The following is a 23836-nucleotide window of genomic DNA, read 5'->3' as shown; positions in this document are numbered from 1 at the left end:
TGGAGCCCTAACCACTGGACCACCAGGGAATTCTCTATCCAGTCATCTATTGGTGGACCCTTAGGTTGCTTCTGTGTCTTGGCTATTGTAAATAAAGCTGTAATGAACAAAGGGGTCCATGTATCTTTTCTAATTGGCATTTTTGTTTTCTTTGGATAGATACCCAGAAGTGGAACTGCTGGGCCATATGGTAGTTCAGTTCTTAATTTTTTGAGGAGCTGCCAAACTGTTCTCCATAGTTTACATTCCAATTTACATTCCCACCAATAGTTCAGAAGCTTTTTAGTTTGAAGTCCCTTTGTTTATTTATTTGGCTGTGCTGTGTGGCATGCACAATCTCAGTTCCTCAATCAGGGATTGAACCTGTGCCCCCTGCATTGGGAGCACAGAGTCTTAACCACTGCACCACCAGGGAAGTCCCCCCTTTATTTATTCTTGCCTTTGTTTCCCTTTCCTGAGAAGACACTCCCCACACACAAACTGCTGCTAAGATCAACATGAAAGAGCTTACTGCCTGAGTTTTATACTAGAAGTTTTATGGTTTCAGATCCTATATTTAAGTCTTTAATCCATTTCAAATTTATTTTTCTGTATGACGTGAGAGAGTAGTCTGGTTTGATTCTTTTGCATGTTGCTGTCCCGTTTCCCTGATATCACTTATTGAAGAGGCTGTCTTTCCCCCATTGTATATTCTTGACTCATTTCTTGTAGATTAAACAAATCTAGGGAATCCCCTGGTGGTCCAGTGGCTAAGACTCCATGCTTCCACTGCAGGAGATGAGGGTTTGATCCTTGGTCAGGGAACTAGGATCCCACATGCCTTGCAGCCAAAAATAACCCACCAAAACCCAAAAGCCCAAATCTACATTAAAGTGTGTGTTTGAGAAGGGAATTCTTGATCTCACCATCCTGTACCTCCCACTGTCAAACCCCCACTTCCAGTGTCTTCCCCATCCTAGGGAATGGCAGTGCCCATCTTTCCAGTTCTTCTGGCCAGTAACTGTGGCGTTATCCTGAATCCTCTCATTCTTTCACACACTACATCCAATCAAGTCCAAATTTTATTTATTCAGAATCTATACAGAATCTTACCCTTTCACTGCCATCCCTCACTTTGGCCCCAGCCTTCATCTGCTCCTGCCTGGTCACAATACCAGATGTGTTAGGGGTTTCCTTGCTTCCACCTTTGACTTCTTGCTGTTTGTGCTCAATATAGCAGCCAGGTAGTCCTGTGAAAACTAAGTCGGCTGTTTAAAACTTGGTACTGATTCCCAGCTCCTCAGAGTGAAAGCCAGTCTTTATAGCATCCTGGTTGCTTTCCATCCCCTTCCTTATGCCTCACCTCTCTAGCTGTATTTCCTACTGTTTTTCTCTTTTACTCATTTCCTCCAGGCACACTGGCCTTATTATTGCTGGCAGAAGCCAGCCATGCTCCTGCCTCAGGGCCTTTGCACTTGCTATGTGCTCTGCCTGGAGTGTTCTTTTACCACATGCCTCAATTGATCTTTGTATATTTACACATGTATCAACTTTCTTAACTATCCTCTTTGTAGTTATACCCCCTAGCTCCCTTTTCCCCTTCGTTGTCTTTTTTTTTTTTTTTTTTCTGTAGAACTTATCTCCTTTTAACATACTACACATTTTATGATCTTTTTTTGTTGTTTATTGTCTTTAAGCATCACAAGGGCAGGATTTTTTTGTCTGTTTTGTTCCCCCTGCGTATCCTCAGAACTTAAAACAGTGCCTGGCATACAGCAAGCATTCAAAGTAGTGTTTGTTGGAAAAATTAATGATGGGTGGGTACTGTGAAGACAATATGAATGGTTTTTAAAAGCACAGATGAATTTTTTAAATTTTAAATTTTATTGGACTTTGGTTGATCTACAATGTTGTGTTAGTTTCAGGTATACAGCAAAGCAATTCATTTATACATATGTTCATTCTTTTTTTTTTAGATTCCTTTCTCATATTGGTTATCACAAAATATTGAGTAGGGTTCCCTGTGCTATACAGTAGGTCCTTGTTGGTTATCAAATGGGTTTTAAATGTTCTACATACCTGGGAATAATGTTATATAACAGTGAGTTTATAGATAATAGTTGTTATTCTTTGAAGTACTCATTTCCTGTTAGATAGCTTCCACCCTACATATTCAGGACTGTGATCCTTGATTAAGTTTCCTGCATCTCTGAATTCACAGGGGAGGAAATATTTCTTTAAATTTATTTTTAAATTGTATGCATTACATCAGTGTGTTCTCATGGTAAAAATAAAACAAAATAACAGATATATATATGGAGTAAACAATGAAAACATTTTTTCGTCTATTCTCCTAATGCTAATTTCTTCCCCAGAGATAACTTCTAGGCCAGTGCTGTCCAATAGAACTTTCTGTGATGATTGGAATGTTCTGTATCTGTGATAATGCAGTAGCCACTAGCCACATGTGGTTATTGAGCAACTGAAATATGGCTAGTGGAACTGAGAAACTGAGTTATTTTATATAAATTTAATTAATCATAACTTTGCTAGCATGTGAAATGAATGCACTTGTGTGGTACTTTGAACATTCTTTGGCATTGCTCTTCTTTGAGATTGGAATGAAAACTGACCTTTTCCAGTCCTGCGGGCACTGATGAGTTTTCCAAATTTGCTGGCATATGGAGTACAGCACTTTAACAGCATCATCTTTTAGGATTTGAAATAGCTCAGCTGAAATTCCATTACCTCCACTAGCTTTGTTCCTAGTGATGCTTCCTAAGGCCCACTTGACTTCACACTCTAGGATATCTGGCTCCAGGTGAGTGATTACACCATCATGATTATCCAGGTTGCTAAGATCTTTTTTGTATAGTTCTTCTGTGTATTCTTCCACCTCTTCTTAATATCTTCTGCTTCTGTTAGGTCCATACCGTTTCTGTCCTTTATTGTGCCCATCTTTGCATGAAATGTTCCCTTGTATCTCTAATTTTCTTGAGATCTCTAGTCTTTCCCATTATATTGTTTTCCTCTATTTCTTTGCACTGATCACTTAACAAGGCTTTCTTAGCTCTTCTTGATATTCTTTGGAACTCTGCATTCAAATGGGTATATCTTTCCTTTGCTCCTTTGCCTTTTGCTTCTCTTCTTTTCTCAGCTATTTGTAAGGCCTCCTCAGACAACCATTTTGCCTTTTTGCATTTCTTTTTCTTGGGGATGGTTTTTATCACAGCCTCCTGTACAGTGTTACAAACCTCCGTCCATAGATCTTCAGGCACTCTGTCTATCAAATCTAATCTCTTGAATCTGTTTGTCACTTGTACTGTATAATCATAAGGGATTTGATTTAGATCATACTTGAATGGTCTAGTGGTTTCCCCTACTTTCTTCAATTTAAGTCTGAATTTTGCAGTAAGGAGTTCATGATCTGAGCCATAGTCAGCTCCCAGTCTTGTTTATGCTGACTGTATAGAGCTTCTCCATCTTTGGCTACAGAGAATATAATCAATCTGATGTCAGTATTGATGTCAATATCCAGTGATGTCCATGTGTAGAGTTGTCTCTTGTGTCTTTGGAAGAAGGTGTTTGTTATGACCAATGCATTCTCTTGAAAAAACTCTGTTAGCCTTTGTCCTGCTTCATTTTGTACTCCAAGGACAAATTTGCTTGTTACTCCAGATGTTTCTTGACTTCCTACTTTTGCATTCCAGTCCCCTATGATGAAAAAGACATCTTATTTTTATGTTAGTTCTAGAAGGTCTTGTAGGTCTTCATAGAACTGTTCAACTTCAGCTTCTTCAGCATTACCAATTAGGGCATAGAGTTGGATTACTGTGATATTGAATGGTTTGCCTTGGAAACAAACAGATCATTCTGTCATTTTTGAGATTGCACCCAAGTACTGGATTTCGGACTCTCTTGTTGACAATGAGGGCTACTCCATTTCTTCTAAGGGATTCTTGCCCACAATAGTAGATATAATGGCCATCTGAATTAAATTCGCCCATTCCTGTCCATTTTGTGCATGCTAAGTCTCTTCAGTCATGTCTGACTCTGTGCGACCCCTTGGACCATAGCCCACCAGGCTCCTCTGTCCATGGGATTCTCTAGGCAAGAATACTGTAGTGTGTTGCCATTCCCTTCTCCAGGGGATCTTCCCAACCCAGGTATTGAACCCGCATCTTTTATGTCTCCTGCATTGGCAGGTGGGTTCTTTACCACTAGCGCTACCTGGGAAGCCCCCTTTCCATTTTAGTTCACTGATTCCTAAAATGTCGATGTTCACTCTTGCTGTCTCCTGTTTGACCACATGCACTTTACCTTGATTCATGGACCTAACATTCCAGGTTCCTATGTAATATTGCTCTTGACAGCATCAGATTTTACTTTCACCACCAGCCACATCCACAACTGGGCATTGTTTCCAAGAACTTCCAGATTTGCAAGCTGGATTTGGAAAAGGCAGTGGAACCAGAGATCAAATTGCCAGCATCCGTTGGATCATAGAAAAAGCTAGAGAAAAACATCTGCTTCATTGAAGAAGGCTTGGTGCCTAAGAATTGATGCTTTTGAACTGTGGTGTTGGAGAAGACTCCTAAGAATCCCTTGGCCTGCAAGGAGATCAAGCTAGTCAATCTTAAAGGAAATCAATCCTGAATATTCATTGGAGGGACTGATGCTGAAGCTGAAGCTCCAATACTTTGGCCACTTGATACAAAGGCCCAGCTCATTGGGAAAGACCCTGATTCTGGGAAAGACTGAAGGCAGGAGGAGAAGGGGGTGACAGAGGATGAGATGGTTGGATGGTGTCATGGACTCAATGGACATTAGTTTGAGCAAGCTCTGGGAGATGCTTTAGGACAGGGAAGCCTGGTGTGGTGCAGTCTATGGGGTCACAAAGAGTCGGACATGACTGAGTGACTGACAATGACAAATCATAAGTTGAATTTAAATTGTCACATATGGCTAATGGCTATGTGGTATTGGACAGCACAGTTCTCACCTATTTCTATATAATTCCCTAGTTCTATCTAACCATAAATGATATCATACTATATAACATGCATACATATTGTTTTGTGACTTGCCTTTTGCATTCAGCAAAATGTCTTAGAAATTGTTCCCTGTCTGTGCAGGTGTATCTATCTTGCTGTTTTTAATGGTGCCTGTTAGTTTAGAGTATGTGTGAGCCATACTTAGTCAAGTGAGAAGTGGGTATTTCTTGGTACTGAGCTGTGTACTGGGCCTCCTTTTCCTGTGTGCCACTGCTCTTTGTTGAGTCTTTGCACCAGCTGCCTGATCTGAGATGCTTTGTCATCAATAACACCATCCAAGAGTCCGGTGATTCACATGTGTTAGGCCTCTAGTCACCTCTGAGATCTACTTTGTCTTTAGTCTCTGTTTTCAGAAGATTCAAATACTCTGATCCCAAATAAAATCAGGCCTTAAAAAATACATTCAGTGACAAGTAGATACAAACCCAACAGCAGGGGACTGAGGGATGAACTTTGGGTCATCTTTTTGTGTTTCTGACTTTGCGGTTCCAAAGTCGGTCAGTCCTAAAGCCAAAGACCTCCATAGGAGAAGGAGAGTCTTTCTTTCTCTTCTCTCTTGCATATCCTGACTAAAATGTTCTGTCATTGTACAAGTCTTTCCAACTGGAAGACATTCTTTAGACAATTATGACTTTATTAACTATGGGTAATTCACTTTTCAATTGATTTCTGTGCTTCTTAACATGCCTCATCAACATTTGCTGGCTAAATTTATTGAGCCTGGCATCATACAGTTATATACACCATATCAGTCAAGGCCTTGGCGAGACATAGACGGCTTACTCTAAAGGGGGAATTTGAAGACAGCTTAACAAAGGGACTCGGAGAAGGCAATGGCACCCCACTCCAGGACTCTTGCCTGGGAAATCCCATGGACGGAGGAGCCTGGTGGGCTGCCATCTATGGGGTCGCACAGAGTCGGACACGACTGACGTGACTTAGCAGCAGCAGCAGTAACAAAGGGACTATTTTTAAAGGCATGTGCAGAGTTTAAGGAAACCTCAAAGTATAGTATGGGTATAGTACCTGAAGCCTAGAAACACTGGGAGGCCTAGACACATTAGGAAAGGGGTATGGGGAGAATGCGGTTACCAGAACCTCATGGAGCTGTGGCTCTCAGGCAAAGAGCAGGACTAGCATACTGGTTCCTCTCAGGGAGGATACCAGCGAGATGAATACCCTCTTGTTCTACCCTCCAGCATTTTGCATGCTTCCATGGGCCCAACCCAACTGGAAGCAGGAAGGTAAGAGAACCCAGTGGTGGAGTCCATACAGAAAGCCATACGCTGAGGAGTAAAGAAGGTGGGAGAGTATGTATTCTGGAAAGGCAGAAGGAAGATGTTAATCACACATACATCATTTCATTTACTCCTCACAACAACTTCATGAGATAGATCTTTTTTTTTTTTTTCAAAATGACTGCTCCTTTTTATTATTATTTTTTCTTTTATTTTTGGCTGTGCTGGGTCTTTGTTGTGGCATGTCGGCTTTCTCTAGTTGCAGTGTGTGAGCTTAGTTGCCCCACAGCATGTGGGGTCTTTGTTCCCCACCAAGGATCAAACCCATGTCCCCTTCATTGGAGGGTGGATTCTAACCACTGGGGAATTCCTAGGGAATTCCCAAGAAAGTCCTGAGATAGATCATTTTATTATCCTTCTTTTCTAGATGTTCTGGATGAGGATACTGAAGGTTAGAGAGGTTAAGCACCAGCAATTTTCTAAAACTCAAATTTAGAAAATCAAGTGGCCACTGATTTATGGAACTAGGATTGGGACTCAGGCCTGACTGAGTAGCCCCACTGTAGTTAAAAATAGCTTAGCTTAAACAAGCAGCTTTGCAGTTGGCCTGTCACCCTCAGCGGTACCATGCTAAATTTTGATTGGTTGATTAACTTGCTGTGTGATTGAGCCTGTTGTCAGTCAGAGATGCCTAGTGCATAAACAGAGGTTCTACTGACCACTTTTGCACTCAAGTAATGTTTGTATTGTATATTTTATATAGTGCCTAATAGCTTTTGTTTTAAGTAAATAGTTGATAATGTCCAGTTGAACATATTCTGCAAATGAAATGCCCAGGATCTAGTCTTCCCCCTTAAGAAGACTGATGGGAACATGCTTTCATGTGGCACTGCCATGTAGTTTGCATAACCAGAGCTTCGTATAGGCAATATGTCCGCATGCAATGACTGGGTGTTCTGAAATCTTAAATTAGGTACAAGTTTTATTGCAGTCTAGCTCCAACTCTGTGGTCTGGCAAGACCTTTGCATATGAGAGTTTCAGGGCGCTGGGCCAGGGCTTCTTAACCCTTTAAAAATCCTCACTCTCCTCTAGTAAACATAAAAATTTCATGGGCCTCTCTAGCCCCGAATTTGGTATATGGCTTCCTAAGGGGGCATAGTCTGTCCTCTGATGATCTCTATCAGTCAAGAGGCTTACTTTCAATGACTTGTATGTTGAAGAGAGTAGAATCTTCCCTCACATATAAAATTGCTAAAAATTTAATATGCCTGTACAAACTAATACCTCTTCCCATTCTAAAAAGGCCACCCTTCGCCTTTGAGGACTGCTGCCCCACAGCCAATTTTGTTTTTCCCTTTCTTATTTCCTCCGCCACCCCCTTATCTATCCTATAAACATCTGGCATCATATGAAACACACAGCATGTGCTAGTTAGTAAACACTCGACAATGTAATCTGGTGATTTGGAGTCTTAAGCTGAGGCTTGTTTATATGTAAGTAATCTGGCCTATTTCACTAAGTCTGGGTAAAGATGAAGTCCCACGCTTTTTCAATTGTTTGCTCCCCCCTCACTTTTCTAATTAGCGAGAAGTCCAGTATCTTGTTTTTGAGACCCCTTTGTCCTGATTCTCTTAGAATCCTAGTGTATCCTCAGTTCAAAGGGAGCCCAAAAGGTCACTGAGTCTGAGGGATCTACCCCTGCTGTTGCTTCTTGCTGCCACTTGGTGTCACTGTTGAAGACAGGTCCTTTACAGTTCAGTGGAGGCAGTACCTGCCTCACAGGGTACAAATTAAATGAACTAATACATCTGATAGCATGTAGATGGATACATGGCACTAGGTAGGCACTTGAAGGTTTGTATGTTATGTTATTGGGCCTCAGTTTTATGTCTCATGTAGGGCCTAGACCAGAGAATCCCTGGAACCATCCTAGCTCTGGCAAGCAGTGAGGAATAGATGGGGGCCTGGGTGCCCTGCAGGCGGATGTAGAGCCTGGAGGCCAGGATGGACCAGTCAGGGTCCCTCTCGAGCCTCTGGCTGTCTTAATCCTGTTGTCCTGAGGTTGGTCTGCCATTTGTAGGTGGAGGGGACAACCTGATAGCATAGAATTCCTTCTCTAATTGTATTTGCTTATTTTTGGATGTGCTGGGTCTTTGTTGCTGTGTATATTTTTTTCCACTAGTTGCAGCAAGTGAGGACTACTCTCTAGTTGCGATTCATGGGCTTCTCATTGCAGTGGCTTCTCTTGTTGTGGAGCATGGGCTCTAGGGTGCGTGGACTTCAGTAGTTGTGGCTCCCAGGCTCTAGAGCACAGTCAGTAGTTGTGGCTCCCAGGCTCTAGAGCACAGGCTCAGTAGTTGGGGCTCACAGGCTCTAGAGGACAGGCTCAGTAGTTGGGGCTCACAGGCTCTAGAGCGCAGATTCAGTAGTTGTGGCTCACAGGCTCTAGAGCACAGGCTCAGTAAGTGGAGCTCCCAGGCTCTAGAGTGCAGGTTCAGTAGTTGGGGCTCACAGGCTCTAGAGCGCAGGTTCAGTAGTTGGGGCTCCCAGGCTCTAGAGCACTGGCTCAGTAGTTGTGGCTCACAGGCTCTAGAGCACAGGCTCAGTAAGTGGAGCTCCCAGGCTCTAGAGCGCAGGTTCAGTAGTTGGGGCTCACAGGCTCAGTAGTTGGGGCTCACAGGCTCTAGAGCACAGGCTCAGTAGGTGGGGCTCCCAGGCTCTAGAGCACAGGTTCAGTAGTTGTGGCTCACAGGCTCTAGAGCACAGGCTCAGTAAGCGGAGCTCCCAGGCTCTAGAGTGCAGGTTCAGTAGTTGGGGCTCACAGGCTCTAGAGCGCAGGTTCAGTAGGTGGGGCTCACAGGCTCTAGAGCACAGGCTCAGTAGTTGGGGCTCCCAGGCTCTAGAGCACTGGCTCAGTAGTTGGGGCTCACAGGCTCTAGAGCACAACAAGCTCAGTAGTTGGGGCTCCCAGGCTCTAGAGTGCAGATTCAGTAGTTGTGGCTCATAGGCTCTAGAGCACAGGCTCAGTAAGTGGAGCTCCCAGGCTCTAGAGCGCAGGTTCAGTAGTTGGGCCTCCCAGGCTCTAGAGCACAGGTTCAGTAGTTGGGGCTCCCAGGCTCTAGAGCACTGGCTCAGTAGTTGTGGCTCACAGGCTCTAGAGCACAGGCTCAGTAGTTGGGGCTCACAGGCTCTAGAGCACAACAAGCTCAGTAGTTGGGGCTCCCAGGCTCTAGAGCGCAGATTCAGTAGTTGTGGCTCATAGGCTCTAGAGCACAGGCTCAGTAAGTGGAGCTCCCAGGCTCTAGAGCGCAGGTTCAGTAGTTGGGCCTCCCAGGCTCTAGAGCGCAGGTTCAGTAGGTGGGGCTCACAGGCTCTAGAGCACAGGCTCAGTAGTTGTGGCTCACAGGCTCTAGAGCACAGGCTCAGTAGTTGAGGCTCACAGGCTCTAGAGCACAGGCTCAGTAGTTGGGGCTCACAGGCTCTAGAGCACAAGAAGCTCAGTAGTTGGGGCTCCCAGGCTCTAGAGCGCAGATTCAGTAGTTGTGGCTCATAGGCTCTAGAGCACAGGCTCAGTAAGTGGAGCTCCCAGGCTCTAGAGCGCAGGTTCAGTAGTTGGGGCTCACAGGCTCAGTAGTTGGGGCTCCCAGGCTCTAGAGCGCAGGCTCGGTAGTTGGGGCTCCCAGGCTCTAGAGCGCAGGCTCGGTAGGTGGAGCTCCCAGGCTCTAGACTGCAGGTTCAGTAGTTGGGGCTCACAGGCTCTAGAGCGCAGGTTCAGTAGTTGGGGCTCCCAGGCTCTAGAGCGCAGGTTCAGTAGTTGGGGCTCCCAGGCTCTAGAGCACTGGCTCAGTAGTTGTGGCTCACAGGCTCTAGAGCACAGGCTCAGTAAGTGGAGCTCCCAGGCTCTAGAGCGCAGGTTCAGTAGTTGGGGCTCACAGGCTCAGTAGTTGGGGCTCACAGGCTCTAGAGCACAGGCTCAGTAGGTGGGGCTCCCAGGCTCTAGAGCACAGGTTCAGTAGTTGTGGCTCACAGGCTCTAGAGCACAGGCTCAGTAAGCGGAGCTCCCAGGCTCTAGAGTGCAGGTTCAGTAGTTGGGCCTCCCAGGCTCTAGAGCACAGGTTCAGTAGTTGGGGCTCCCAGGCTCTAGAGCACTGGCTCAGTAGTTGTGGCTCACAGGCTCTAGAGCACAGGCTCAGTAGTTGTGGCTCACAGGCTCTAGAGCGCAGGCTCGGTAGGTGGAGCTCCCAGGCTCTAGACTGCAGGTTCAGTAGTTGGGGCTCACAGGCTCTAGAGCGCAGGTTTAGTAGTTGGGGCTCACAGGCTCAGTAGTTGGGGCTCACAGGCTCTAGAGCACAGGCTCAGTAGGTGGGGCTCCCAGGCTCTAGAGCACAGGCTCAGTAGGTGGGGCTCCCAGGCTCTAGAGCACAGGTTCAGTAGTTGTGGCTCACAGGCTCTAGAGCACAGGCTCAGTAAGCGGAGCTCCCAGGCTCTAGAGCACTGGCTCAGTAGTTGTGGCTCACAGGCTCTAGAGCACAGGCTCAGTAGTTGAGGCTCACAGGCTCTAGAGCACAGGCTCAGTAGTTGGGGCTCACAAACTCTAGAGCACAACAAGCTCAGTAGTTGGGGCTCCCAGGCTCTAGAGCGCAGATTCAGTAGTTGTGGCTCATAGGCTCTAGAGCACAGGCTCAGTAAGTGGAGCTCCCAGGCTCTAGAGCGCAGGTTCAGTAGTTGGGGCTCACAGGCTCAGTAGTTGGGGCTCCCAGGCTCTAGAGCGCAGGCTCGGTAGTTGTGGCTCCCAGGCTCTAGAGCGCAGGCTCGGTAGGTGGGGCTCCCAGGCTCTAGAGCGCAGGCTCGGTAGGTGGGGCTCCCAGGCTCTAGAGCGCAGGCTCAGTAGTGTGGTGCACCAGCTTTGTTGCTCCTGGCATGTGGGATCTTCCTGGATCAGGGATCGAACCTGTATCTCCTGCATTGGCAGGTGGATTCTTTACCACTGAGTCACCAGGGAAGCCCTAGAATTCCTTCTAAATCAAATGATTTGCTCTGACTCAGAGGAGGAGGTTCTGGGATGTTCAGGCTGCAAAAAACTGCCTCAGATCACAGGGCTGATTGATGATAGCTGGTCCTTAACCAAAGTCTTCCTGAAAGTAGAGCTTGAATTTCAACCTAGGAAGTATCCTAGAGCACAAGCCTGTCTGTCATTCATTTATTTTTACACTCTCCCCATTCTAAGCACAGTGCCTTGTACATAACAAGAAACACCCCTTCTCCATGTCAACTACTGTTAATGGACTACTCACATGCTCACAAGTACATTTAAGAGCATCCTCTGCCTTCCATCTCTTTGCTTCATCTGTTTTCCTACTTCTAGGTCACAATGATTAAGAACAAAATGCACAGTGCACATAAACCTGTTTTCACCTTTGAGTAACTACTGTTGCTTTACAAGTCTAATTACCAGGTTTCACACCCTCTAAAATATATTGATACCTTTCTTGGAAAACAGCAACACCTTATATCTTTAATAAAGTTTGTGACTAGCACATAAAAGATCTCCAATTAGTAATTTATTTTAGATCATGTAAAAAAGATTCACTGGCCACATACATTGAAGGTCAATGAATCATTAATGTAAGTTAACCCCATTTGCCAATTCATTTGTCTATTTGGGTTGTGTCCTAAAAATTCATTCATGAGTCAGTTTGCTGGTTTCAATCGGGAACTACACAATAGATATAATTAATCATAATATATAGTACTACATACTATGATATATAACAGTGAACACTAACAGAAGCTAGAAGCACTAAAAATGGCTCCAAGTCCTTGAGTACCAGGTCCTTCACATACCTGATCCCCATTTTTCACAACACCCCTATAAGATAGGTACCCATTTTAGAGATAAAAGTTTCAACTAAGTTGAGGAGCTTCCTTTTAAGAACACACAAAGTCAGATACATTTCTTTTTTGAAAAATATTTATTTGGCTGCACTGAATCTTAGTTGCATCACACAGGATCTTAGTTCCCTGACCAGGCACCCTGCATTGGAAGCATGCAGCATGGAGTCTTAACCACCAGTGAAAGTGTTAGTCAACTCAGTTGTGTCACACTCTTCCCAACCCCACGGACTGTAGCCCATCAGGCTCCTCTGTCCATGGGATTTCTCAGGCAAGAATTCTCAAGTGGGTTGCCATGCCCTCCTCCAGGGGATCTTCCCCACCCAGGGATCAAACCCAGGTCTACCCACATTGCAGGCATGTTCCCAAAGTCAGATACATTTCTTGCCCCAAAGGCAGCTCCTGCTAAAGAGGCCATGACAGGCTACCCATGACCTCCCTCACTAGTCCTCCTCCCTTCACTAACTCCAGCCGCTGGGCCCCAGGTGGCACCTGACTGAGTGCCAGCCAATCCTGGTTGTGGCCTGGTTTGAACAGATGAACTTGGTCACGTTGATCTTCCATTAGGATTTTGAATTGGGAAGCATGGAAAGAAGCAGAAAGTGGGTAGGCAGAGGGAGGAGCTGGGACTGAAAGGCTCAACCCAAAGCCGTTGAAACAAGGTTGGGCAGGGAGGCTGAGGAAGCTGCAATGGGCCATATTCAAGCTGAAGTTTCTGAGGGAGGAGAAGGCAGAGACTTGAATGTAGTGGAAGGAAACAGAGTAATCTGAGCGGGACAGAAAGATGGACATGCAGAGAGCAGCCAGGTCAATGTAGAGCACTCTGGGGCCAGGTGCTGCCCCTTTCTCCTTTTCCCCCACAGTTTGTGTGCCAGGATAGCTGTAAAGTAAGCCTTCATCTCTTGACTTAGCTGTAGCATCTGTTCCTTTGAACCAGGAGAGTCAAATTAGAACACAGAGCCTTTAAGTGCTAGAAATGGGATTTGAACCCCCATTTTGTGGCTACAGAGCCTCTGCTCTCATCCCTGCACCTGCGCCCCTTTATTCCTTCAAAATACTGCCCTGACCCATCATGACCTACAAGGTCACCTTAATGTATCTCAAAGGGAAGTGGTAAGAGACTCAAATTTCCTGATTCCGTGTCTCAAGTCTTGATTTGCTTTCAGAGCCCTGAATGGGAGGGTGGGGGTTAAGAAAGCCTCAGTCAACTGAGAGGTCTCCAGACAACTTTAGGGCAGGACTCCAGCTCCCAGGGCGAAAGGTACAATGGGGAGACAGTAGGGGCAGGTCAGTGGAGCATGGGGGTCCCTGCAGAGTGGGGACTGGTTTTACCTTTGCTTCTACCTCCAGTTCTCAGATGTCACCTGGCATGTATATAAGTGAATGAGTGAATGAATGGCAGTCTCAGAGCCACCTTCACATGTATGGATCGTTCTTTAGTCTTCCCAAGTTAAGGAACACCTGTGTCTATCTCTAAGAAATAGTTCATGCAGCAATATGAGTAATATTCACAGTGACTCGTCACCTTCAGCTTTAAAAATACTGAAGATGAGGTAGCGAAGACCATGGTAAGGACATAGTTCAAAGACGACAGATGGATTCTGGATTGCACTTGCCCCTTGTTTACAGAAATACGGCTCACTTTGTCTTCCTCTGTCTAGAGAGAGTGAGGTTTTCATTTTAAGAGGCTGACTCAAAAATGCAGAGCCACTTCCTGGGCAGGCTTCCAAGTGACTACATCTCTCTGACAGCGCTCCCCAGAGCCCCAGCCCGAGCTGCCTGGGGCGGGGCCTCCAGCCGTTGGTGGCTGTTGGAACCACCAGAGAGGAGCAGTTATCTGCAGCCCGCCAGAAATGCTGGGCTTTTAGGCCCTCCCCGGGCACAGATAACTGCTTGGGCCTTTGCGCTAAAGAGACGTCAGAGTTTGTGATTGGCCAGGCCGCTGTGTGTGAAATACAGATGTCTGCCACACTCCTGACCATGGCATTCCTTCCAGCCGAGTACCCCCGGGTGTGGGTAAGTCTGAATGTTTGAAGTCTGCCCTGGTTGTTTGTGAAATGCTCCAAGCTGAGCATCGTGCCTTTCCAGGGGGCATGACTTGGCATGTTCCTTAATCCTGCTAAGCCTCAGTTTCCTTTTCTGCGATGCAGAGATGATATCGTCCTGTGCTGTAGAAGGACAGAATGCCTATAGGAGAGCAGTGTCTACCATCATAGGGTATTGCAGGGCCTGGGGGAAATACCATGTCCAGAGCACCACGTCTGGTACCTGGCAGATAGTACATGCTGGAGAGCTTATTGCTGAAGCATCAGTCAGGAAAAAAAAAAAAAGCCTTCATGAACATTATCCCTGTTTTTCTTTCTAACAGTACGATATTTCTCTGAAAGACTGAGTGGATATCTTCTACTTAATCATCCACATGTAGCCAACAGAAATAAAACTTCAGGGGAAGCCAGTGCCAAAGCCAAGGCTGTCAGACTGAATTTACTCCCTTTCTCTTTTTTCCTTCTAGACCCTGACTGCACCTGCCCCATTTGCAGATGAAACCAGTTGTCTGTGCCAAGCACCCCATGAGAAACTGACCATTGCGCAAGCCCGCTTAGGGACACCAGGTGAGGCTGTACTACTTATTCTCCAGATGGGCCCTGTCCTGACACCTCAAGTGGCAGAAAGGCCCATCATTATGTGAGCAGCTCTTGCTTCACATTGGAGACATGCATCTCGAGGTGATCGCACAGGGCGGGGAGGGTAAATGCTGATGTCGATCAACTGCACCAAGCAAAGTAGCCAAGGAAAAGATGTTGCAGGACACTGGAGTTGGAGCCCCAGCTCTCTTCTTTACTTTCTACCACCTGGGCGAGTCATGAGAATAGTCTGAATCTGTTTCCTCATGTGCAAACAGGGCCAGGATTCCTAAGCAGGCTTTTTATGACAACTGCTGCTGCTACTGCTGCTAAGTCACTTCAGTCGTGTCCAACTCTGTGCAACCCCATGGACCACAGCCTACCAGGCTCCTCCATCCATGGGATTTTCCAGGCAAGAGTACTGGAGTGGGGTGCCATTGCCTTCTCCATTTATGACAACTAGATTGCATTAAACATACCATTGCATTTTTTAAAAACTGTGAGGTCATAGAAAAACCTACGCTACTGTAATTATTATCATTCTTAAAAGTCTGTGTTTTAAGTTTCTCCAAGTATGCCCTGGCTCTGCTCTAGGAACTTACCGTTCATTCCTTTAGCCCCTACCGGAGATGGAGAGGGAAGAGATGTAAAAAAGAACTGTAAGGTGCTATCTCTGTTTCCTAAGAGCGTTCACTATAATTAAAGAGATAAGACAACTAGATAGGAAATAAAAACCCACCAGTAGCTTGCATGCATGTTCTTAGGGGTTAAATCCTGCAGCACAAATGATAGCTGACAGTTTTGAGAAGGGCAGATTCATTTGGCTTCAAGCAGTCAGGCAAGACCTAATCCCAGACCTGAGCTGATCTGTCAGAAAAAGTAACGATGGGTTCTTTGTGGGAAGAAAATGGAAGGATATTGTGGGCAAGTGAGACAGGAATAGTGAAGGTGCAATGATAGGGAGGGAGGGAGTGGCGTTTCTGTCGATTGCGATGGAGTGAAAAATAAGACTAGTCCAGCAGGTGAGCCTTGAGCCATTTGGGACGGCATAATTCTATGGTTTCCACTCGCCAGCCCAAAAAACAAACATCCCAAATGTAATAGAATCCATGCGACAAAGGACAGTTTGCTTAAGAGCAGCAGATATTTATTAAGTACTTACTGTACACTAAGTTCTTTATCTTTATTGTCATTTCACTATCACAACCCTATGTGTTTAATACTTTTAGCATTTCACAGGTGAGGAAGTGAAGGCTTTAGAACAGGGGTCCCCAACCTCCAGGATCTAGTGCCTGATGATCTGAGGTGCAGCTGATGTAATAATGATAGAAATAAAGTGCACAATAAATATAATGCACTTGAATCATCCCCAAACCATCCCCACCCCAGTCCATGGAAAAATTGTCTCCCACAAAACCAGTTCCTGGTGCCAAAGAGGTTGGGGACCGCTGCTTTAGAGAATCTGGGAATCTGCAGAAGATCGTTTAGCTAGTAAGTGGCAGTGTTTCTCACATTTGAGTTTGTCTTAGAATAACCCAGAGGGCTTATTAAAACACAGGTGGCTGGGCCTTACCCCCTGATTCAGTCCAACTGGGGTGAGACCCAAGAATGTGCGTCTCTAAGAAGTTCCCAGGTGAGGCTGCTGCTGGGGAACCACGCTTTGAGAACCACTGGTAAGTGCTAAAGCTGGGATTGGATCTCAAACCTGTTTGTGCTCAAGCTTGATCTGTTGACCCTTTTCACTCTTAAAGGGGCACACTCTGCTGCCCCTTTAAGAAGAGCTTCGAGGGAGTGAAGTGAGGAGCAGAGCAGGCAGTTAGAGGGCTTTGTAGTGACTGCTTTGTTTAAATTTACTCATTTATTTTCGGGCACACCGGGTCTTTGTGCTGTGGGGGCTTTCCCTGGTTATGGTGAGTGGGGCTGCTCTCTAGTCGTGGTGCACAGGCTTAGTTGCCCTGTGGCATGTGGGATCTTAGTTCCTGGACCAGGGATTGAACCCACGTTACCTGTGTTGACAGGTGGATTCTCAACCACTGGATTACCAAGGAAGTTCTTATAATGACTTGTTGTGAAAATTTAGGCAAGAAAAGCCTTGAGGAGATAGTGCAGAGCAGCTAAACCAGTGTGCAAAGAATCACCTGGTAAGTTTGTAAACAGCAGAGGTTTTTGCTCACTCTCCCAGAGTCCTAAATCTAGGATGGAGCCCAGGCATCTGCATTTTTAACAAATAGCCCAGGCGATTCTGAAGTTGGTGACCTATAGACCATAGCCTGAGAAATGCTGATGCAGCAATAAATCTAAACGGTGGAATGAAAGTCCAGGTGGTTATGAAGAGAACAGACTTGACTTCAAGTTAAAGGATGTTTTAGGCCCGAGCAGAAAAGGATCCTACTTTTCTAAGGGAAAGGAAAAGGGGATTTGAACTTGCCCTCCATCTGCTAGGTGCTGTGCCCTGTATGTACTCTATTTAGTCTTTGCAAAAACTGGTTAAGGTGGGTATTTTTGTGCCCTCTCTGCTGACAAGGTCAGTGACACTTGGAGAACTGGAAAGTAACTTGTCAAATGTCCTAGCTGACAGGTAGAGCTAGGATTCGATCTCAAGTCCCTTTCACCTCATACCCCTGCTTTGTCCACCACGATGGGCTGCCCTGTGGAACATGTGCCACGGCAGCCCATGGAGCTCAGTGAGAACATGCTCAGACTTTGAACTGGAGGCTAGCAAGTGTGTGAACAAGACAGATGCTACCATCTTCTGTAGTGGGAGGACCATCTCCATGCCCACTGATGTTTTACCAGTACCTAGAGTAGTACTGTATGCTCAGTACTTTGTGAATTCAATACTTTGTGAATGAATGAATGAACGAATGAAAGATTGGGACAAGAAAAGGAGCTCATCAGTTGGAAATAGAATCAGAGTTTGACCTGCTGCTGGGGGTGATTGAGTGAGACTGAGTACCTGTAGGCTAACTGCCAAGTGTGTGTGTGTTGTTGTTGTTTTAATAATTTATGTATCTTATTTTTGGTGGCACTGGGTCTTCGTTGCTACACTCGGGCTTTCTCTGGTTGTGGTGAGTGGGGCTGCTCTTAGTTGCAGTGCACGGGCTTCTAATTGCAGTGGCTTCTCTTGTTGCAGAACATGGGCTCTAGGGCATGTGAACTCAGTAGTTGGGGCTCGCGGGCTCTAGAGCACAGGTTCAGTAGTGGTGGCACACAGGCTTAGTTGCTTCATGGAATGTGGGAACTTCCTGGACCAGGGATCGAACTTGTGTTTCCTGCATTGGCAGGAGGATTCTTACCCACTGTTGCACCAGGGAAGTCCCGCCAAGAGGTTTAAAGCCTAAGACTCAAGCTAGAATAAGATGGTGCATTTTAAAATACCTGTATGGTGGGCTCTGTGGTACACAGGTCATTAAAGGAGGGATGAGGTGGAGCAAAGGTGAACTACTATTCTCAGAAATTCTCCCCTTTTATCTCAGGTGACCATACTGGGAAGTCATCCAGGAGAATTTGTGATATTTGGTGGGCATCTGGCCAAGGGAACTTCTGCTAGGAAATCCTTTATTTAGAGCATCTTTTAAAAATTAAAAAATAATTTTTTTGGGCTGTGTTGGCTCTTCGTTGATGTGCACAGGTTTTTCTCTAGTTGCACAAAGTGGAGGCTACTCTGTAGTTGCAGTGTGTGAGCTTCTCATTGTGGAGGCTTCTCTTGTAGCATAGCACAGACTCTAGGGCATGTGGGCTTCAGTAGTTGTAGCCTGTGGACTCAGTAGTTGTGGCTCTCTGGCTCTAGAGCACAGGCTCAATAGTTCTGGTACGTGGGCTTAGTTGCTCCATGGCCTGTAGGATCTTCCTGGATCAGTGATTGAACCTGTGTCTTCTGCACTGGCAGGTAGATTCTTTACCGCTGGACCACTGGGGAAGCCCTACTTATAACTTTTAATATCAGTGTTAAAATGTGATAAGAAGTTAGTTCTTTAATTACTTACAAGGCACATATTCATCTTAGACCACACTCTGATAATCAGTCACTGAGAGTGGTCCTCAAACTTTAGCTTGCTTAGAACCTCCTGAAGGCCTTGCTAAAACCCTCTGCTGGGCCCCTCTCCCAGATTTTGGTCTGGGTGAGGCTCAAGTATTTGCATCTCTAACAAGTTCCTAGGTAATGGAACCCCACTCCAGTACTTTTGCCTGGAAAATCCCATGGACAGAGGAGCCTGGTAGGCTGCAGTCCATGGGGTCGCTAAGAGTCGGACACGACTGAGTGACTTCACTTTCACTTTTCACTTTCATGCATTGGAGAAGGAAATGGCAACCCACTCCAGTGTTCTTGCCTGGAGAATCCCAGGGACAGGGGAGCCTGGTGGGCTGCCGTCTATGGGGTCGCACAGAGTCGGACACGACTGAAGCGACTTAGCAGCAGGTAATGCCTGTCCTGGGACTATTTTGCTAGAACCACTGCTTAAGAGTAACTGTTGTTCGTGGTTGGAGCAAGTATTGTGGCGGTTATCTAAAGAATAGTTGTTGCATTGGATTGTTACTAGAGAAGCTCACAGAGTTTTTAAAATATCTTGCTATTTGACTATTGTTTAAGAAGACAAGAAAAATGTCATTACCTTTTTGAAGTGTTTGGTAATTTTCAAGACTAGTAAGCACCCTTCTGTGGTGCTGTCTTGAACATCCTGTCAAAAAGAGGAAAGAGGCCTGTATTGGGGGTTTACAGCGTGTTTCAGGATTATAGTTGTAACTAAAGTCTTTCACTAACTCCTTCACTAGCCCATTTTATGACTTCATATGATAGCCTGCTTTATATTTCACAGGTTTAGGTCTACCCAAACAGGGGCTGGTGTATAAATTCTCAGAGAGGCTGCTCATAGCTTTTAGCTCCTGGACCTCATCTGTGAGGTCAGAGGGTGAGGAACCTTAAGAGAAGGAGCACAGTAGAGCAGTTGGAACTAGCACATTTAAAAAAAATTATTGAAGTATAGTTGATTTACAATGTTGTAGAAGTTTTTTCTGTACAGCAAAGTGGTTCGTTATACATACACATATATTCTTTTTTATATTCTTTTCCAGGGTATTTTTGTCACAGGGTGTTAAATTTAGTTACCTGTGCAATACAATACGGAGAAGGCAATGGCATCCCATGGATGGAGGAGCCTGTTAGGCTGCAGTGCATGGGGTCGCTAAGAGTCGGACACGGCTGAGCGACTTCACTTTTCACTTTCGTGCATTGGAAAAGGAAATGGCAACCCACTCCAGTGTTCTTGCCTGGAGAATCTCAGGGACGGGGGAGCCTGGTGGCTGTTGTCTATGGGGTCATAGAGTCGGACACGACTGAAGTGACTTAGCAGCTTAGCAGCAGCAATACAATAGAACTTTCTCATTTATCCATACTATATCTAACAGTTCACTTCTGCTAATCTCAAACTCCCATTCCTTCCCTTCCTTGCTCACTCCCCTTGGCAATCGCAAGCCTGTTCTTTATATCGGTGCATCTGTTTTTGTAGATGTGTTGATTTGTATTGTATTTTAGTTTCCACATTTAAGTGATATCACGTTTTTGTCTTTCTCTTTCTGACTTCCTTCGCTTAGTATGGTGATCTCCGGGTCCATCCATGTTGCTGCAAATGGCACTGGTTTCTTTCTTGATGGCATCTTTTTGATGGCTTTGTTGATGCCTAATGCCAGTCTTTTTGATGCCATCTTTTTGGTGGCTTTGATGGCATTGCTTTTTAAAAATGGGATCTTTTTGATGGCTGCATAGTATTCTATTGTGTATGTGGCCCACACCTTCTTTGTCCATTCGTCTGTCACCAGGCATGTAGGTTGTTTCCATGTCTTGGCTAGTGCAGATGGTGCTGCTATGAACATAGTGGTGTATGTATCTTTTTGAAATGCAGTTTTATCTGGGCATATGCCTAGGAGTGGGATTGCTGGATGATACAGCAACTCTATTTTTACCTTTTGGAGGAACCTCCATACTGTTCTCTACAGTGGCTGCACCAGTTTACATTCCCATCTGTGTAAGATGGTTCTCTTTCCTCCACACCCTTTCCACCATTTCTTATTTACAGACTTTTTAATGATGGCCGTTCTGACTGGTATGACGTAATACCTCATTGTAGTTTTGATTTGCATTTCTTTAATAATTAGATATGTTAAGCATCTTTTCATGTGGTTTTGGCCATCTGTATGTCTTCTTCAGAGAAATGTCTGTTTAGGTCTTCTGCTCATTTTTGATTGGGTTGTTTTTTGTTGTTGTTGAGTGGAACTGGCACTGTGAATCTTAGCTGAACTTGTCCAGCTGTGGAGCTATGACCCTCCAAGGTTTATTAGTACGTATCCGGAGACAGAAAGAATCAGTCCTCTGCCTGGAGGTAAAGGACAAGTCCAAATGATTGTTTCATAGGTTCCTTTCCAGTAAAGCCGACTAAGGGAAACTCAGTTGTGATTTCTTACTTTCCTTCACAGAAAGGGAATTTGCATTGTTCTGTTCATGGTGATATGTATAAAGCTTTCAAAATGCATGTTTCAAGAGCCACCTTAATGAATTTTGCCTTATTTATGTGTCACCTGTACTATAATTTACTTAATTTTTCTTTAGATGTACTCTTTTTTAACTTCAATGTATTTTAAAAAGTAAATATCGATCTTTATCATTGACTGAAAGTAGCATCACTGCCTATAAGTAGAAGAAAATGATGAAGTTTATATAAAACTATGTAAACTTTATAGGGAGTTCCCTGGTGGTCCAGTGGTTAAGAACCTGCTTTGCAGTACAGGGGATGCAGGTTCAATCCCTGGTCTGGGAACCAAGATCCCACATGCCAGGGAGCAATTAAACCCTCATGTTACAACTAGACCCGAGGCAGCCAAGACAAATAAATAAAATAAACATTTTTAAAAAGCTATGTAAACTTTATAAATAAGAAACTATTAGATTTTAAAAGTTTGATTTTTTGCCACCTTTTTTGTACATCAGTTGTACATAAAAACAATACTAATTACTGGGCCTTTGGTAATAGTCTATCTTTCTCTTTTTAAAAAAAGACTCCATATTGGCATGTAGTTTTCTAGGAGGCATCATGAGTTAGAAGAACATTTGAGTTTGGTTTGCACTCAAACTCTCCTATCATATTATATATCACATTATCATATCTTAAGTCAGTTGTATGATGCTGGGTAAGCTCCTCAGCTTTACTGAGTTTTCATTTGTCCCTCTATGAGAGAGGATAGTAAGTCCTTTCTCCCCTACCTACTTCACAGAATTGATGGAAAGATTAAGTGAAATACATATGCTTTGTAAATCCATGTGTACTTTAAAAAATAATTCGTTTATTCATTATGTTTATTCTTTTTGGCTGCACTGGCTCTTTGTTGCTGCGCACAGGTTTTCTCTAGTTGTGGCGAGTGGGGGCTACTCTAGTTGTGGTGTGTGGGCTTCTCGTTGCAGTGGCTTCTCTTGTTGCGGAGCACAGGCTCCAGAGCTCGCAGGCTTTGGTAGGCTTTGTGGTGCACGGGCTTAGTTGTCCTGTGGCGTGTGGAATCTTCCCAGACCAGGGATTGAATCCATGTTCCCTTCATTGACAGGCAGACTCTTAACCACTGGCTCACCAGGGAAGTCCCCCAAATGTACTTTTAAGGCATTGTTAACAAGCTCCTTTTAAAAAGCCATAAGAAAAAAATGAATTATCACCCTTTTATTGTTGCCTGAATCTGAAACAATATCAAGAAACCCCATAACGTGCCCTGCAAAAATGTGAATTCACATGTAATGTAGTTGATGATTGCCTCCTATCTGGCCATATGGTATGTATATATTTAACTTTTTGACCAACTGCCAAACTGCTTTCCAATGCATTTGTACCATTTTACATTCCCATCAGCAGTGTATGAGAGTTCCATTTGCTCTATATCCTCCCCAACACTTGGTATGGTCAATAATTTTTGAAATTTTTAGCCATTCTAATGAGTAGGAAGTAATATCTCAGTATGACCTTAATTTGTATTTCCCTAATTACTAATGGCAGAGAAGGCAATGGCACCCCACTCCAGTACTTTTGCCTAGAAAATCCTATGGACAGAGGAGCCTGGTGGGCTGCAGTCCATGGGGTCGCTGGAGTCGGACACAACTGAGCGACTTCACTTTCACTTTTCACTTTCATGCATTGGAGAAGGAAATGGCAACCCACTCCAGTGTTCTTGCCTGGAGAATCCCAGGGACGGGAAGCCTGGTGGGCTGCCGTCTATGGGGTCGCACAGAGTCGGACACGACTGAAGCGACTTAGTAGTAGTAGTAGTAGTAGTAGTAGTAGTAGTAGTAGTAGTATAACAAATGGAATGTGGCATAAGCGATGCTGAGTGACTTCAAAGGCTAGGTCAGAAGATTTGCAGCAGCAATGATTAATGGGGTTGAGGATCCTTTCATGTCCTTATTTGCTATCCTCTATTTGGCTGTTGAAATTTTTTTGCTCTTTTTAAAGAGTTGTTTATCTTAGTATTGAGTCTTGAGGGTTCTTTATATATTCCAGATACAAGTCTCAAATACATATTTTCCAAATATTTTCTCCCGAAGACTTGCCTTTTCATATTTGTAAAAATGTCTTTTGAAGAATAAAGAGTTTAAATAAGGTTTAAAATATATACATTTGTTTTATAGTGTGTCCTTTTTGGTTCCTATTTAGGAATTTTTTTCCAAACTCAAAGCCACTACGATTTTTTTCTTTTTTCTTCTAGAAGTTTTATTTATTTTTTAAAAATTGGAATATAATTGCTTTACAATGTTGTATTAGTTTCTGCTGTACAACAAAATGAATCAGCTATAGGTACACATATATCCCCTATATATATATATATATGTATATATATATATATATATGGACTGCAGCACGCCAGGCTTCCCTGTCCATCACCAACTCCTGGAGGTTACCCAAACTCATGTCCATTGAATCAGTGATGCCATCCAACCATCTCATCCTCTGTCGTCCCCTTCTCCTCCCGCCTTCAATCTTTCCCAGCATCAGGGTCTTTTACAGTGAGTCAGGTGGC

At 44.6% G+C, this 23836-nt stretch overlaps 1 protein-coding gene across 4 annotated transcripts in view; it reads left to right on the top strand.

Annotated features, from left to right (window-relative positions):
- Positions 1-23836, top strand: part of LOC113887136 (choline-phosphate cytidylyltransferase B) — a 147098-nt gene that overhangs the window by 50444 nt on the left and 72818 nt on the right. For 2 of the 4 annotated variants that reach the window (XM_027534034.1, XM_027534036.1), the window contains exon 2: positions 14677-14776. The exons of 1 other annotated variant lie outside the window; for it this stretch is intronic. In XM_027534034.1, the coding sequence (XP_027389835.1) occupies positions 14677-14776 (100 nt within the window). Of the gene's footprint in view, positions 1-13979; positions 14181-14676; positions 14777-23836 lie in introns of those variants that run through there. One more of the 4 variants, XM_027534035.1, reaches the window with a different exon arrangement.

This window comes from Bos indicus x Bos taurus, chromosome X (genome assembly GCF_003369695.1).
Source record: "Bos indicus x Bos taurus breed Angus x Brahman F1 hybrid chromosome X, Bos_hybrid_MaternalHap_v2.0, whole genome shotgun sequence".
NCBI lineage: Eukaryota > Metazoa > Chordata > Mammalia > Artiodactyla > Bovidae > Bos > Bos indicus x Bos taurus.
Note: the sequence above shows the minus strand (reverse complement) of the source record. Positions and strands in the feature narration are given on the sequence as shown.